Source organism: Tachyglossus aculeatus, chromosome 11 (assembly GCF_015852505.1).
Source record: "Tachyglossus aculeatus isolate mTacAcu1 chromosome 11, mTacAcu1.pri, whole genome shotgun sequence".
In the NCBI taxonomy this organism is placed as follows: Eukaryota; Metazoa; Chordata; class Mammalia; order Monotremata; family Tachyglossidae; genus Tachyglossus; species Tachyglossus aculeatus.
In genome coordinates, this window is record NC_052076.1 from 33,267,506 (window position 1) to 33,283,215 (window position 15,710).

Genomic DNA, 15,710 nt, shown 5'->3' on the forward strand with positions numbered 1-15,710 from the left:
TGCTGCTCCTCTCAGCAGCGGGGGGCTGGAGGGAGAGGGGCGGGGGCCGAGCGGGCGTAGGGACGGGGCGGAGGTGGGTGAGGAGTACAGGGCCGCGGGCTCTGGGAAGCAGAGGGGCCAATTTCGTCACCCTCCCGCTCTCTTTGGGGCCTTTTTTTTATTCTAAACGGTATTAAAGCGCTTACTTTGTGCCGGGCACTGCTCGGAGCACCAGGTGGATTCAAAGTAAATCAGGTTGGACACAGTCCATGTCCCTGGGGCTCCCAGTCTCAATACCTATTTTACGGATGAGGTAACTGAGGCACAGAGAAGCGAAGTGACTTGCCCGAGGTAGACGAGCGGCGGAGTCGAAAGTGGAACCCAGCTCCTTCTGGTTTCCAGGCCCGTGCTGTATCCGCTAGACCATGCTACTTCTGTCTTCCAATCAATCAATCGTATTTATTGAGCGCTTACTGTGTGCAGAGCACTGGACTAAGTGCTTGGGAAGTACAAGTTGGCAACATCTAGAGACGACGGTCCCTACCCAACAGTGGGCTCACAGTCTAGAAGTTTAGTCTTCCAGCGCTTAGAACAGTGCTCTGCTCATAGTAAGCACTTAGAGATGCAGCGTGGCTCAGTGGAAAAGAGCCCGGGCTTTGGAGTCAGAGGTCATGGGTTCAAATCCTGGCTCCGCCACTTGTCGGCTGTGTGACTTTGGGCAAGTCACTTCACTTCTCTGTGCCTCTGTTCCCTCATCTGTAAAATGGGGATGAAGACTATGAGCCCCCCGTGGGACAACCTTATCACCTTGTAACCTCCCTAGTGCTTAGAACAGTGCTTTGCACATAGTAAGCGCTTAACAAATGCCATTATTATTAGTATTATTATTATTATTAATGATAATAAATGCCATTATTATTATTATTATTCCTCTTCACCGGGCCCTCACCTCTTTACCAGCCCTTTCTTCTGCCCATTCTCAGTCTCTTCATCTGCCTTCCACCCCCTAATCAGGAGTAACCGTCAAGGCTCTGTTGTGGATCTCCTCCCCTCATTTCCCCTGACTCCCTCCCTCCTCTCCTCCTAATAGTAATAATAATAATGGCATTTATTAAGCATTTACTATGTGCAAAGCAGTGTTCTAAGCGCTGGGGGGGATACAAGGTGATCAGATTGTCCCACGTGGGCTCACGATCTTAATCCCCATTTTACAGATGAGGGAACCGAGGCTCAGAGAAGAGAAGTGACTTGCCCAAGGTCACACAGCAGACATGTGGCGGAGCTGGGATTAGAACCCATGACCTCTGGCTCCCAAGCCCGGGCTCTTTCCACTGAGCCGCGCTGCCTCTCTTGAGCCACGCTGCTCCCCATCCTCTCCCCAGCCTGGTTCTCGAACCCTGACCTCGCTTATATTTCCTTTTTCCCCTAGGACATGTCTGTGTGGATGTCTCGCTTCAAGCACAGTATGTCCAAGCGCTTAGTACAGTGCTCTGCACACAGTAAGCGCTCAATAAATACGATTGAATGAATGAATGAGTGTCCTCATCTTCCCTCCGAGATCCTCCCCTGTCCTAGTTTTCCATCCCAGTCATCCCACCATCCTCCCCATCTTTCGAGCCCCTCACCTTGACGCTATTCGTTCATTCATTCAGTCGTATTTATTGAGCGCTTACTGTGTGCAGAGCACTGTACTAAGCGCTTGGGATGTACAAGTTGGCAACATATAGAGACGGTCCCTACCCGACAGTGGGCTCACAGTCTAGAAGGGGGACACAGAGAACAAAACATATTAACAGAATAAAATAAATAGAATCAATATGTACAAGTAAAATAAATAAATAGAGTAATAAATACGTACAAACATATATACCTATGTATACGTATATGCATACATACATTATCCTTGACAGCTCTCTCTCTTTGAACTCCCGTTTACATTCCGGAGGACCTGATTAGCTTGTATCTCTCATAGTGCTTGGCGCAGTGCTTAGCACAGAGACAGTGCGTAACAAATATCATTATCAGGATCATCCTGTGCTAAATCCCACCATTTCTTCCTCCCCGATATTTAATAATAATAATAGTGATGGCATCTATTAAGCACTTACTATGTGCAAAGCACTGTTCTAAGCACTGGGGAGGTTACAAAGTGATCAGGTTGTCCCACGGGGGCTCACAGTGTTGATCCCCATTTTACAGATGAGGGAACTGAGGCCCAGAGAAGTTAAGTGACTTGCCCAAAGTCACACAGCTGACAATTGGCGGAGCTGGGATTTGAACTCATGACCTCTGACTCCAAAGCCCGGGCTCTTTCCACTGAGCCTCACTGCTTCTCAGGGGGGATATTTCCATCCCTTCCTCCTTATCCGAGCAGTGTTCCCGGCGGACAGAGCAACGGGCCTGGGAATAATAATGATGGTATTTGCTAAGTGCTTACTATGTGCAACGCACTGGTCTAAGCGCTGGAATCAGGGGACCTGGGTTCTAACCCTGGCTCTGCCAGTTGCCTGCTGTGAGACCTTGGGCAAGTCACTTAACTTATCCGTGCCCTCGCTTTCCTCATCTTTAAAATGGGAATCCGATGCCCGTTCTCCCCCCGACACACACGCGCAGACCGTGAGCCCCAGCTGAGGCAGGGCCTGGATCCGACCTGATTGACTTCTAATAATAATACTAATGGCATTTATTAAGCGCTTACAACGTGCAAAGCACCGTTCTAAGCGCTGGGGAGGTTACAAGGTGATCAGGTTGTCCCACGGGGGGGGCTCACAGTCCTAATCCCCGTTTTACAGATGAGGTAACTGAGGCAAAGAGAAGTTAAGCGACTTGCCCAAAGTCACACAGCTGGCCCAAAGTCTAGACTGTGAGCCCGCTGTTGGGTAGGGACCGTCTTTATATGTTGCCAACTTGGACTTCCCGAGTGCTTAGTACAGTGCTCTGCACACAGTAAGCGCTCAATAAATACGATTGAATGAATGAATTGACTTTATCCAGCTCAGGACTTAGCACAGGGCTTGACACATAGTAAGCGCTTCACAGAAAACATCGTAATAATAATCCAAGAGGCCCCCGTGATGGCTTGACTGCTGCATCGGCCTTTCGCTGACCTTGCCTCCAGCCTCACCCCGTCCCATCCGCAGTTCCCTCTGCCACCCGGACCATTTTTCTAAAAGCTGGTTCTGCGCACGTCTCTCCTCCAACACCTCCCAACTCCCGACCGTTTGCTATAAAGCAGTCCGTCAGTCCCTTCTCTCCCTCCTACGAACAAGTTCCTCGACCCTTCTCTCGGTACAAACCACCGTGTCTATCCTGGTTATCTTAACTACCCCGGCATTTAGCACAGTGCCTGGCACCTAGTAAGCGCTTACCAGATACCTTTTAAAACCAAAAAACCCCCAAACCGTCCTTCTCCTTCATATCCAACAGACCGCAGCCCTCCCCACCTTCAAAGCCCTTCTGAAATCTCATCTCCAGGAGGTCTTCTTCAGTTAATTTCTAATCTCCCCGTTTTCTATCCTTCCAATGACCCCCTTCAGTGTCACCTAACACTCAAATGATCAAACCCACTCCCCCTTTCAGTAAGTACACGTCTAGTTTTATCTAGTGAATTTTAGTGTCCGTCTGTCTCCCCTCTTCGATGGTGAGGTCATTAAGGTCCGGGATCAGGTCTACTAATTCTGTTAGATTCACCCAAGGTCCTAGTCCAGTGCTGTGCAAAAACAGGGGACTGTAAACTCCTTGAGGGCAGGGATCTCATCCACTAATTCAGTTGTATCTTTCCAGGCACGTAGCACAGTGCGTGCAGGAGACGCTCAGTCGATCATACTTTCCGCGCAGAGCACTCACTGTACTGCGCACTTGGGAGAATACATTTATTTATTTTATGTGTACATATTTATTCTATTTATTTTATTCTGTTAATATGTTTCGTTTTGCTGTCTAATAATAATAATAATGATGGTGCTTGGTAAGCGCTTACTATGTGCAAAGCACTGTTCTAAGCGCTGCGGGGGGGATGCAAGGTGATGAGGTTGTCCCACGTGGGGCTCTCAGCCTTAATCTCCATTTTACAGGGGAAGGAACTGAGGCTCAGAGAAGCTAAGTGACTTGCCCAAGGTCACACAGCAGACAGGTGGCAGAGCTGGGATTCGAACCCATGACCTCTGACTCCAAAGCCCGGGCTCTTCCCCCTGAGCCACGCTGCTCCTAGACCGTGAGCCCGCTGTTGGATAGGGACCGTCTCTATGTGTTGCCAACTTGGACTTCCCGAGCGCTTAGTCCGGTGCTCTGCACACAGTAAGCGCTCAATAAATACGACTGAATGAATGAATGAATGAGTAACAGAGGGGATAGGTCTGTTCTATTGATTGGTTGGTCTGCTGTGCTCCTCTTTTCAGCACAAAGTCGACTGTTGCCCGGTGCGACTTGATTGGCAGTGTGGGTTTCTCTTTCTTCTTCTTTTCTCTCTTTCTCACTCACACCGTCTCCTCTCCATCTCTCGCTGTGTTTCCCTGTCTTACAGGAGGGCCACCAGCATGGATCTGCCCATGCCCATGCGGTTCCGACATCTGAAGAAGACTTCCAAGGAGGCCGTCGGGGTCTACAGGTATGGCCGGGGCGTGGGCTGGGCGAGCAGGCGGCGCCGAAGCTGCCTCCCACACGGGGTGGGGGGGGTGGGGTCGTCTCCCGGTCCGGCTCTACTCAGTCATCCCTAAGAGACGAGCCGGACCACCGCGGTCCTTGGCCCAGAGGCCGGGATCCAGCAGCTCCAGCCCCTTCCCCGGCGGGTGCCCCAGGTCTGCCATCCACGGCCGGGGGCTCTTCTGCAAGAGGAACATCGACGCGGGAGAGATGGTCATCGAGTACTCGGGCAACGTCATCCGCTCCATCCTGACGGACAAGCGGGAGAAGTATTACGACGGCAAGGTGAGGCCCGAGTCTTCTCCGGCCCCGGGGCAGGCGGGCGCCGGGGGTGGGGGTCGTCCTCAGCCAGGTGCCCGCCCTAGGGGCTCAGGGGATTCCCACCTGCGGGTCCCATCCCCTTCCCCAGCCCTGCTGTCATCCCACCCGCCCCCCCCAAGAGCTTCTCTGGCAGGAGGGTCCCAGCTCGGGTCCGCGTCGATCGGCTCCGCCGGCGGGACCACTCTGGTCCCCGACGGTCACCGGGCGCCCCTCTGCCCCCTCCCCGGCCCCCCAGGGCATCGGCTGCTACATGTTCCGCATCGACGACTCGGAAGTGGTGGACGCCACCGTGCACGGCAACGCGGCCCGCTTCATCAACCACTCGTGCGAGCCCAACTGCTACTCGCGGGTCATCCACATCGACGGCCAGAAGCACATCGTCATCTTCGCCATGCGCAAGATCTACCGCGGCGAGGAGCTCACGTACGACTACAAGTTCCCCATCGAGGACGCCAGCAACAAGCTGCCCTGCAACTGCGGTGCCAAGAAGTGTCGGAAGTTCCTCAACTAGCCCGCTGCCCCTCAGCTCCTCACCCGTGGGGGCCGGGAGGGGACCGAAAGCGGGCAGAGCCACGGGGCCGGCTGCTGAGGAGCCCGCCGCCGGTCGGGCCTTCCTTCCGGGCACTCGTCCGGCGGCACCCCCCGCGCGGTCCCTGCTGAGAGGGAGATGGCGATTCGGAAAAGATCCCCGGGGTGCGCACCCCCTGGCCCGGCCGACGCCGAAGCGGGGCGGGCGGGCATCGCCCGTGTGGGGAGGCGGCACTCCGCTGGCCCGTCTGTGGCCGGCTCGGGGGCCGAATCCCTCGTGGCCCAAGGCCGCCTATTGCTGGCCGGCGCGGGTGGCCCCAGCAGGAGTGTTGGCCGTGTCCATCTTGGAGGAGGAGCTCCGTCCGGGGACCCTCAGAAAGAGGTTCAGTTGGGGGAAGGGACCCCCAGGCACCCACCTTCCCCGTCTCCCCATCCCCGCCCCTTAAAAAGGTTGGCTTCAGAGGAATCCCCCGTGGGAGACGCTCCCTTTCCCGGGAGTTCGGGAAAGCGGACGCGGTTTGGCCCGATGGAAGGGAGCCGGGATGCGAAGAGGCTCCGAGCCCGGCAGCCGGACGGCTTGCTTTCTCCCTTAGGAAGGCCCCGGGGCCCGGCCCCGGCCGAAGCTCCAAGCAGAACACTAAGCGGGTCGCCAGGCCCCGGAGGAGCGGGTCGGACGGCGGCGAGGGAACGGAGGGCGGTGACGCACCGCTCGCCGGGCTCCCCGTTGGGCCCTAGGGAAGGCGGCGGTCGCGTCCCCTCTCCGCCCTCCCGGCCCCCTTCCCTCCTCCTCCTCCCCCCCACCCCTCGGCCCCCAGCCCCCGGGGGCGGTCGGCCCGAACCTCTTAAATTAAGTCATTGGATTTTACTCTGTTCTGTTTACAGTTTAATATTTAAGGTTTTATAAATGTAAATAGATTTTGTATATTTTTCTATGGAAAGCACTTCATAGGGAGAGGCACTTATGACGAGGCTATTTTTTAAACCGTGGTATTATCCTAATTTAAGAGAAGATCTGTTTTTAATAATTTTTTTATTTTCATAGGATGAAGTTAGAGAAACTATTCAGCTGTCCACGTAAAGTCTGACTTTCCCATCCGACCTTCCCCCCCCCGCCACCGTCGCCCCTCTCTCCCCGCCCCAATCACCAGGGTGAATTTTTTTTTGTTGGTGTTTGGCGTAAAAAGCTTGTTTATGCCTTGTCGACTTGAGCAGCTGATTTCCTCCCCCCCCCACCCCGGCCGGGCAGAGCCGGGCCGGATCAAAAATAGGACGGAGGGCGGCCTCCCGCTTGAGGAAGGGCCCTCCCTCCCTGCTCCGTGCAGGCCGCAGTCTCCTTTTCCAAAGCCCGCTCCTCTTCCCTGGCCGCCTCCCGGGTGGAAGCCTGCCGTTTTCCCATCCTCGCTTAGCCACTCCTCGCCCACCGGTCCCCCGGCAGAACTGGCTTCCCTCTGGCCCCGGGCCTTCAGCCTGGCAAGCGGGTTCTCCGAGGCCTGCCCCTTCCCTCCCTCTCGGAGGGGCACCCCGGCTCCGTCCCGACGGCCTGCCCCCCCCGGCACCATTCCTGTGGAAACCTTGAGAAGCAATAGAACTCAGTCCCGGCCTCGGGCTCCTCGGGTATATCACCGCCTTCCTCGCCCCCATCCCGGCCTGGCCCCGTGGACGGGACCGCGGGCGCCGGAGCGATAGGGAGAGGAGCCGGGGGCACTCGGGGGGCGCCGGCCCGGGGCCCTCGTGGCGCCCAGGCTTCTCCTTTCTTATTGCACTGTGTGAGGGGGGTTCGAAGTCTTTCTTTTGTCCCCTTATTTTTTTAAATGAAACCTTAAGCTGCATTGTTACTGAAACGATTGATGCACTGACGGGTCGCCGGTTCTTACCCGGAGAGACCCAAAAGGCCAGTCGGGGGGCGGGAGGGGGGGTAAATCTCAGTCCGGCAGCCCAGCTGGGGCGTGCCGGACCGAGCCCCCCCCGTCCTCTCCCCTTCCCACTCACTCCCTCCCCCTGCTCCGCAAGGCACTGGGGGGACTGGGGGCGGGGAGGGGCCCGCGGCTCCTCCCGGTCCCCCGGGGTCACGACCAACGGTTTCTGGGGCCGCCGCCGCCGCAAACCCACCCGCGAGTTCATTGCCAAACTTCAGCGCCGCTGCCGGGCCCCGGTGACCCCGCCGACCCCCCGGCTCCTCCGGGAAGCGGTCGGCCGGCCGGCGCTCCGGCTCGTCCTCCTCGGGGCCGGAGCCGGCGCTCCCGGGGGCCGGCGGGGCCGACCACCGAGCTGCCCCCAAGCAGCGGACCGGGAAGCGAGGCAGGGGGGACGGGGGAGAGGAACCCCACCGCCCCCCATCCCCAGACCGCCCCACACAGCCCCCCGGCCGAGCAATGAATGTATCTTTTCTACGGACTGACAGTCCACCACAGCCTCCTGGAAGTACTGCGAATCCAAACCGTGATGGGCGCCCTTTTTTCTTTTTTTAAATTATCCCTTTATTCTCCCTGTAGAAACCAATCCTCCCTGTTTCACTCCGAGGAAAAGCGGGTCATCGTAAAGGGCTGGGTGCGTTCATTCGATCTCATTTTCCAAGCAATACACGAGGTTCCGGAGCGGATGGTTTTGCGGACTCAACGAACGCCGGTCGAGTCCGGCCGGCCTGCCGGTCTCGCACTCTGAATACCTGCAACTTCTCTCTCTCCTTTTGGTCTTCAAATAAATATAAATATGGTATATATATATAGGAACTAATATAGTGATGCACCATGTAACAGAGCCTAGTTCAGTATCAGTCCATGGCTTTTAATTCTCTTAACACTATAGATAAGGATTGTGTTACCGTCGCTCGCGGGGGTGGGAAAACGCCAGCCCGAAGCCGGTGGGGACCCCCCCGCCCCCAGAGCGTCTCTGCTGAGGATTTACCTGCCTGTCGATGTTACCGGTTGGTCCCTTGTACTTCTTGTTTCTCTATCTTTGGTTATGAGTGTCGGGGTTACCGCCTGCATTTAGGGAAAAAAAAGAAAAAAAAAAAAATCAAACCCAGTTGTGTTCCGTGCTTTTCTGGTATCCTGTCCTGAGGTACTTAGGTCCGTCTTTCAATCAAGAAAATATACTTGTGGTGTTTCTTTTTATTGAACTTTAAACAGTCTCTAGAAATACAGGTAGTCGAATAATCGTTTCAAGAGCTCACGGGCGACAAGCTTCTGTTCTAGAAATAAGACATTTCCTGACAGTTTTATCATGTATAACAAATCGCGTTTCGTTGTTGGGTTTTTTTTCTTTTAATTTCCTTGTGTTCTTCCAAGCTTCTGGTTTAGAGGGGGGGAAGAAAAAAAAAAAAAGAAAAGAAACAGGAAAACGCGTCTAAAGTCCAACAGTGTTAACTCCCTGCCCCAGGGACGAAGGAGAATACTTTACTAGTTCAAAACAATAATAATGCTGAAAGCTCTCTACGAAAGACTGAATGTAAAAGTAAAAAGTGTACATAGTTGTAAAAACAAAGGAGTTTTTAAACATGTTTATTTTCTATGCACTTTTTTTTATTTAAGTGATAGTTTAATTAATAAACATGTCCAGTTTATTGCTGCAGACTTCTGTGGTCTCCCTCTCTCCTGGGCGGCGGTGGTCAGTCCGGGGGGGGGAGAGGGGCCGGAGGGTGGCCGCCCCGACCTTCAGCCGCTCTCCTGGGGCCTCCGAGTCAATATTTGGAATTTTTGTCCGGCCAGAGGCCTCGCGGTCCTTCCTCCCGGCCGGACCGACCGCCCATCGCCAGCGGCGGCCTCCTCCTCGCCGGACGCCATGGGGACGCCCAATGACCGGGCCGTCTTGCGGGCCATCTTCAACCCGGACACCCCTTTCGGAGACGTGCCCGACCTGGACCTGGGGCCGGAGGAGGACCAGTGGGCCGAGGAAGAGGAAGGTGAGGCGGGCGGGCGGAGGTCCGGCCCCCCGGGAGGACGCGAAGATGGAAAGGGCTGGGCCGGGGGAGATGGGGGCAGAGAGAGAACCCACCTCTCGCTCCCTTCCTCCGGCACCGTGCCCCGTGTCTGCCCACCTGCAGAATGGCGGGTGACGGGAGTGGGGGGCTACTAGGGTGCCGCCCCTGGAGGGAACGTCCCGAGGGGATCGGGGGGTGGACAGACCCAGCCATCCCACGGGGGTAGTCCCCTCGCCCCCCGAAGTTGACCCTTGCCCCCGTAGGCCTGAGAGGGTGCCGGGGGTCCTGGCGGCGGTCCTTGGGAAGTCCTACCTCCCTCCTTTTTCCCTTTCTTTCAGCCCCGCAACTCCCATTTATTCATTCATTCATTCAATCGTATTTATTGAGCGCTTACCGTGTGCAGAGCACTGGACAAAGCGCTTGGGAAGTCCAAGTTGGGAACATATGGAGACGGTCCCTACCCAACAATCAGTCAATCAATCGTATATATTGAGCGCTTACTGCGTGCAGAGCACTGGACTAAGCGCTTGGGAAGTCCAAGTTGGCAACATATCATCATCATCAATCGTATTGAGCGCTTACTATGTGCAGAGCACTGTACTAAGCTCTTGGGAAGTACAAATTGGCAACATATAGAGACAGTCCCTACCCAACAGTGGGCTCACAGTCTAAAAGGGGGAGACAGAGAACAAAACCAAACATACTAACAAAATAAAATAAATAGGATAGATATGTACAAATAAAATAAATAAATGAATAAATAGAGTAAAAAAAATAGAGAGAGAGAGACGGTCCCTACCCAACAATCAATCAATTGTATTGATTGAGCGCTTACTTTGTGTAGAGCACTGGACTAAGTGCTTGGGAAGTCCAACTTGGCAACATAAAGAGATGGTCCCTACCCAACAGTGGGCTCACAGTCTAGAAGGGGGAGACAGACAACAAAACAAAACATATAAACCAAATAAAATAGAATAAATATGTATAAGTAAAATAGAGTAATAAATCTGTACAAACATATATACAGGTGCTGTGGGGAGGGGAAGAAGGCAAGGCGGGGGGATGGAGAGGGGGACAAGGGGGAGAGGAAGGAGGGGGCTCAGTCTGGGCTGGGGCTCAGATGATTCATTCAATCGTATTTATTGAGTGCTTACTGTGTGTGCAGAGCACTGTACTAAGCGCCATTTAGCTGTGGAATTTACGGTGCACAGAGCACTGTACCAAGCGCTCGGGAGAGCCCCCTGGGGTAGGTAGGCCGGAACCCTGCCCTCTTCGAGTTGAAGCAGCGTGGCTCGGTGGAAAGAGCCCGGGCTTTGGAGTCAGAGGTCGTGGGTTCGAATCCCGGCCCTGCCGCTTAGCAGCTGGGTGACTTGGGGCAAGTCACTTCTCTGGGCCTCGGTTCCCTCAAGTGGAAAATGGGGACGAAGGCCGTGAGGCCCACGTGGGATAACCTGATGCCCTGGTAACCCCCCCAGCGCTTGGCAAGGTGCTGGGCGCTCAGTAGGCGCTTCACAGGTGCCAAGGTTATTGTTAAAGCCGCCTCTCCTTTGTCCCCCCCCCCCCCCGGTGCAGAGGCCTCGTCGTCGTGGTCGTCGTCCTCCTCCTCCTCCCCGTCTTCGTCGTGGTGCCGGGGGGCTTTGCTGGAGCGGGCGAAGGCCCTGGAGGCGCAGGGGGTCGGGGCGGCCGAGGCCGGCCGGCTGAGCGTGGCGCTCGACCGGCTGGGCCAGGCCATCGCCCTCCTGCCCCACAGGGCCTCCGCCTACAACAACCGCGCCCAGGCCCGGAGGCTCGGCCACGACCCCCACGGTCAGCGGGGGACCCCCGGGGCCGGGGGGGCGGGGAGAGGATGGGGGATGGGGGATGGGGGGGGACCCCCCGGGGAGGGGATGGGGGGGCACCCCGGGGAGGCCGGGGGGCGGGGAGGGGATGGGGGGGCACCCCGGGGAGGCTGGGGGGCGGGGAGAGGTGGGGGGACCCCAAGGAGGCTGGGGGGCAGGGAGAGGTGGGGGGACCCCAAGGAGGCTGGGGGACGGGGAGAGGATGGGGGGGACCCCAAGGAGGCTAGGGGGCGGGGAGAGGTGAGGGGACCCCAAGGAGGCTGGGGGGCAGGGAGAGTTGGGGGGGACCCCAAGGAGGCTGGGGGGCAGGGATAGGTGGGGGGGCCCCAAGGAGGCTGGGCAGGGAGAGGATGGAGGGACCCCACGGAGGCTGGGGGGCAGGGAGAGGATGGGGGACCCCAAGGAGGCTGGGGGGCGGGGAGAGGTGGGGGGACCCCAAGGAGGCTGGGGGGCGGGGAGAGGTGGGGGGACCCCAAGGAGGCTGGGGGGCGGAGAGAGGAGGGGGGACCCTGGGATCCTGGGGGGCAGGGGGAGGAGGGGGGACCCCAAGGAGGCTGGGAGGCAGGGAGAGGTGGGGGGGACCCCAAGGAGGCCGGGAGGCAGGGAGAGGTGGGGGGGACCCCAAGGAGGCTGGGGGCCAGGGAGAGGCGGGGGGACCCCGGGAGGCTGAGGGGCAGGGAGAGGATGGGGGGGACCCCAAGGAGGCGGGGGGACAGGGATAGGTGGGGGGACCCCAAGGAGGATGGGGGGCAGGGAGAGGAGGGGGGACCCCGGGATCTTGGGAAGCAGGGAGAGGAGGGGGGGACCCCAAGGAGGCTGGGGGGCATGGCGAGGATGGGGGGGAACCCCGGGATCTTGGGGAACAGGGAGATGATGGGGGGACCCCAAGGAGACTGGGGGGACAGGGAGAGGATGGGTGGACCCCAAGGAGGCTGGGGGGAGGGGTACTCCGGGAGGCTGGGGGGCAGGGAGACTGGGGGTGGGGGGACCTCAAGGAGGCTGGAGGGGGGCGGAGGGGGGACCCCAAGGAGGCTGGGCCGCAAGGAACAGCTGCAGTTGACAAGAAAGGGGCAAGGAGCTGAGCAGAGAGAAAGCTGGGGGACAGGGGACGGGACGGGAGGGGAGGGGAGGGGAGGGGAGGGGAGCCAAGCCCCCCCATCCTCCGCTTCCCTGGAGGACAGACCCAAAGGGAGAGAGGGCCTTTAGATGCAGCAGGAGGGATTCAGGGCGGACAGCGGCTTAACTTTCCATCAGAGGTGGGTGCTGGACGCTCAGCCTAGGGAAGCAGCGTGGCTCAGTGGAAAGAGCCCGGGCTCGAGAGTCAGAGGTCGTGGGTTCTAATCCCGGCTCCGCCACTTGTCTGCTGTGTGACCTTGGGCAAGTCACTTCGCTTCTCTGGGCCTCAGTGACCTCATCTGGAAAATGGGGGTGACGGCTGTGAGCCCCACGTGGGACAACCCGATTAACTTGTATCTACCCCAGCGCTTAGAGCAGTGCTTGGCACATAGTAAGCGCTTAACGAATCCCATCATTATTATCCTAGGAACAAGGCTCCGTCTTGTGGAGTCATTAACGGAAGAGCCTCCCATTCTGGCCTCGGCGTGGGCTTGGAGGTGAGGGGAGGGATTCATTCATTCAGTTGTATTTATTGAGCACTTTCTGTGTGCAGAGCGCCGGGCTTGGGAGTCAGAGGTCATGGTTTCTAATCCCAGCTCCACCACTTGTCAGCTGGGTGACTTCTCTGTGCCTCAGTTCCCTCATCTGTAAAATGGGGGTGAAGACTGCGAGCCCCACGTGGGACAACCTGATCACCTTATATCCCCACCAGTGCTTAGAACAGCGCTTTGCACATAGTAAGCGCTTGACAAATGCCATTATTATTATTACTAAGGGATGAAAAGACCTCTCACAATGACTTCTAAGCCAGGGTTGGAAGAGCGGGTGATTTTCCCGGACATCCCATCCTTTCTGGCTCCAGCCCGGGGGGCACGGAAGGATGGGCTGGGAAAGGCCGGAGTGGGCAGAGGCCAGAAAGGGCAGCTCTGCGCAGTGGCCACATGAGGAGGGATTTTTTATTATTAAAAATGGTATTTGTTAGGCATTTACTACATCAAACACTGTTAGAGAAGCAGCATGGCTCAGTGGAAAGAGCCCGGGCTTTGGAGTCAGAGGTCATGGGTTCGGATCCCGACTCCGCCAACGTGCCTGCTGTGTGACCTTGGGCAAGTCACTTAACTTCTCGGAGCCTCAGTTCCCTCACCTGTAAAATGGGGATGATGACTGTGAGCCCCACGCGGGCAACCTGATCACCTTGTATCCCCCCCCCCAGCGCTTAGAACAGTGCCTTGCACATAGTAAGTGCTTAACAAATGCCATTATTATTCTGAGCATTAGAGAAGCAACAGGTTAAATAGGCCGGACACAGTCCCTGTCCCTCATGGGGTTCACAGTTTAAACAGAAAGGAGGACAGGTATCCCCATTTTACGGTTAAGGAAACTGAGGCATAGAGAAGTGACTTGCCCAAAGTCACAAAGCAAGCAATTGGCAGAGCCAGGATAAGAGTAATAAGCGCGTAGTACAGTGCCTGGCATGGCATCTCCCCCTTCTAGACTGTGAGCCCACTGTTGGGTAGGGACCGTCTCTATATGTTGCCGACCTGTACTTCCCAAGCGCTTAGTCCAGTGCTCTGCACACAGTAAGCGCTCAATAAATACGATTGATTGAATGAATGAATGAATAGTAAGCACTGAACAAATACCGCAGTTGTTATTATTATTTGTTCAGCGCCAGGCACCGTTCTAAGCACTGGGGTAGACACAAGATAGGTCGGACACAATCCCTGTCCCCCATGGGGCTCACAGTCTTAACCCCCATTTTGCAGATGAGGTCACTGAGGCCCAGAGAAGTGACTTGTCCACTTCATTTTGCAGATGAGGTCACTGAGGCCCGGAGAAGTGAAGTGACTTGTCCACTTCATTTTGCAGATGAGGTCACTGAGGCCCAGTGAAGTGGCTTGTCCACTTCATTTTGCAGATGAGGTCACTGAGGCCCGGTGAAGTGACTTGACCACTTCATTTTGCAGATGAGGTCACTGAGACCCGGAGAAGTGACTTGTCCACTTCATTTTGCAGATGAGGTCACTGAGGCCCGGAGAAGTGACTTGTCCACTTCATTTTGCAGATGAGGTCACTGAGGCCCGGAGAAGTGACTTGTCCACTTCATTTTGCAGATGAGGTCACTGAGACCCAGAGAAGTGACTTGTCCACTTCATTTTGCAGATGAGGTCACTGAGGCCCAGAGAAGTGAAGTGACTTGTCCGAAGTCACACAGCAGACAGGTGGCCCGCGCTGTATCCAGGAGGCCCCGCTGCCTCCCACAGGGCCTAGAACCCAGGTCCCAGACCTCTGCGGCCTCTAAGATTAGAACCGGCCTGATGGCCCCTTCGGCCGCCAGCCTCGCCCGTAGGCTCCATCGGTCAACTGGTTAATCAGTCGTATTTATCGAGCGTTTCCCGTGTGCCCTCCACCTCCCCTCCCGCCTCCCCCCCTCCGCCCAGGGGCCCTGCAGGACCTGGGCCGCGCCATCGCCCTGAGCCGGGGCCGGGGCCGGGTGGCCCGCCAGGCCTACGTGCAGCGGGGGCTCCTGGCCCGGCTGGACGGCCGCGAGGACGACGCCCGCGAGGACTTCGAGCGCGCGGCCCGGCTGGGCAGCCCCTTCGCCCGCCGCCAGCTGGTCCTGCTCAACCCCTACGCCGCCCTCTGCAACCGCATGCTGGCCGACATGATGGGGCACCTGCGGGGCCCGGCCGGCCAGGGCCGCTGAGCCCCCCGAGCCACCCCGGGGCCGGTGCGGGGGGTCTTCTGGGCCTCCTTCGCCCCCTCCCAATAAAGATGCTCTGCCCCAGCCGGGCCTGCGTCCTCTCTGCATCGGCGTTGGGGCCTGGTCGGAGTCCGTGGGCCCACCGGGAGAGCGGGGAAGCCTCTCCCGGGACCAGGTCGGGTGGCGGCGGGCGGGGGCACGGTGCCAGGAGGCCCCTGAGGCTCGGGACGCATTCATTCACTGGATCGTATTTATTCAATTCGTTTCAATTCGATCCAATCGTATTTATTGAGCACTTACTGTGAGCAGAGCACCATACTAAGCACCTGGGAAGTCCAAGTTGGCAACATCTAGAGACGGTCCCTACCCAACAGTGGGCTCATATTTATTCAATTCAATCCAATCGTATTTATTGAGCGCTTACTGTGAGCAGAGCACCATACTAAGCACCTGGGAAGTCCAAGTTGGCAACATCTAGAGACGGTCCCTACCCAACAGTGGGCTCATATTTATTCAATTCAATCCAATCGTATTTATTGAGCGCTTACTGTGTGCAGAGCACCGTACTAAGCACCTGGGAAGTCCAAGTTGGCACCATCTAGAGACGGTCCCTACCCAACAGCGGGCTCATCATATTTATTCAATTCAATTCAATTCAATCGTA

At 56.9% G+C, this 15,710-nt stretch overlaps 2 protein-coding genes across 2 annotated transcripts in view; both read left to right on the top strand.

Annotated features, from left to right (window-relative positions):
• KMT2A (lysine methyltransferase 2A) overlaps positions 1 to 5,474 on the top strand; it is an 81,170-nt gene extending 75,696 nt beyond the window's left edge. The window contains exons 35-37 of the mRNA XM_038754299.1: positions 4,502 to 4,585; positions 4,776 to 4,905; positions 5,177 to 5,474. Coding sequence (XP_038610227.1) covers positions 4,502 to 4,585; positions 4,776 to 4,905; positions 5,177 to 5,452 — 490 coding nt within the window. The 3' untranslated portion in view covers positions 5,453 to 5,474. The remainder of the gene's footprint in view (positions 1 to 4,501; positions 4,586 to 4,775; positions 4,906 to 5,176) is intronic.
• A 3,656-nt stretch (positions 5,475 to 9,130) lies between these two features.
• Positions 9,131 to 15,132, top strand: TTC36 (tetratricopeptide repeat domain 36). The gene is made up of 3 exons (XM_038754681.1): positions 9,131 to 9,370; positions 10,961 to 11,194; positions 14,784 to 15,132. Exons 1-3 carry the CDS (start codon positions 9,250 to 9,252, stop codon positions 15,047 to 15,049), a joined length of 621 nt encoding a protein of 206 aa, XP_038610609.1. The 5' UTR covers positions 9,131 to 9,249; the 3' UTR covers positions 15,050 to 15,132.
• The last annotated feature ends 578 nt before the right edge of the window (positions 15,133 to 15,710 follow it).

What these genes read in the sequence shown, in the direction of transcription:
- TTC36 (XM_038754681.1), top strand. Translation starts at nt 9,250, where the DNA reads ATGGGGACGCCCAATGACCGGGCCGTCTTGCGGGCCATCTTCAACCCG. An exon ending in GTGGGCCGAGGAAGAGGAAG is followed by an intron (nt 9,371 to 10,960) that starts GTGAGGCGGGCG and finishes CCCCCGGTGCAG; the next exon opens with AGGCCTCGTCGTCGTGGTCG. An exon ending in GCTCGGCCACGACCCCCACG is followed by an intron (nt 11,195 to 14,783) that starts GTCAGCGGGGGA and finishes CCCTCCGCCCAG; the next exon opens with GGGCCCTGCAGGACCTGGGC.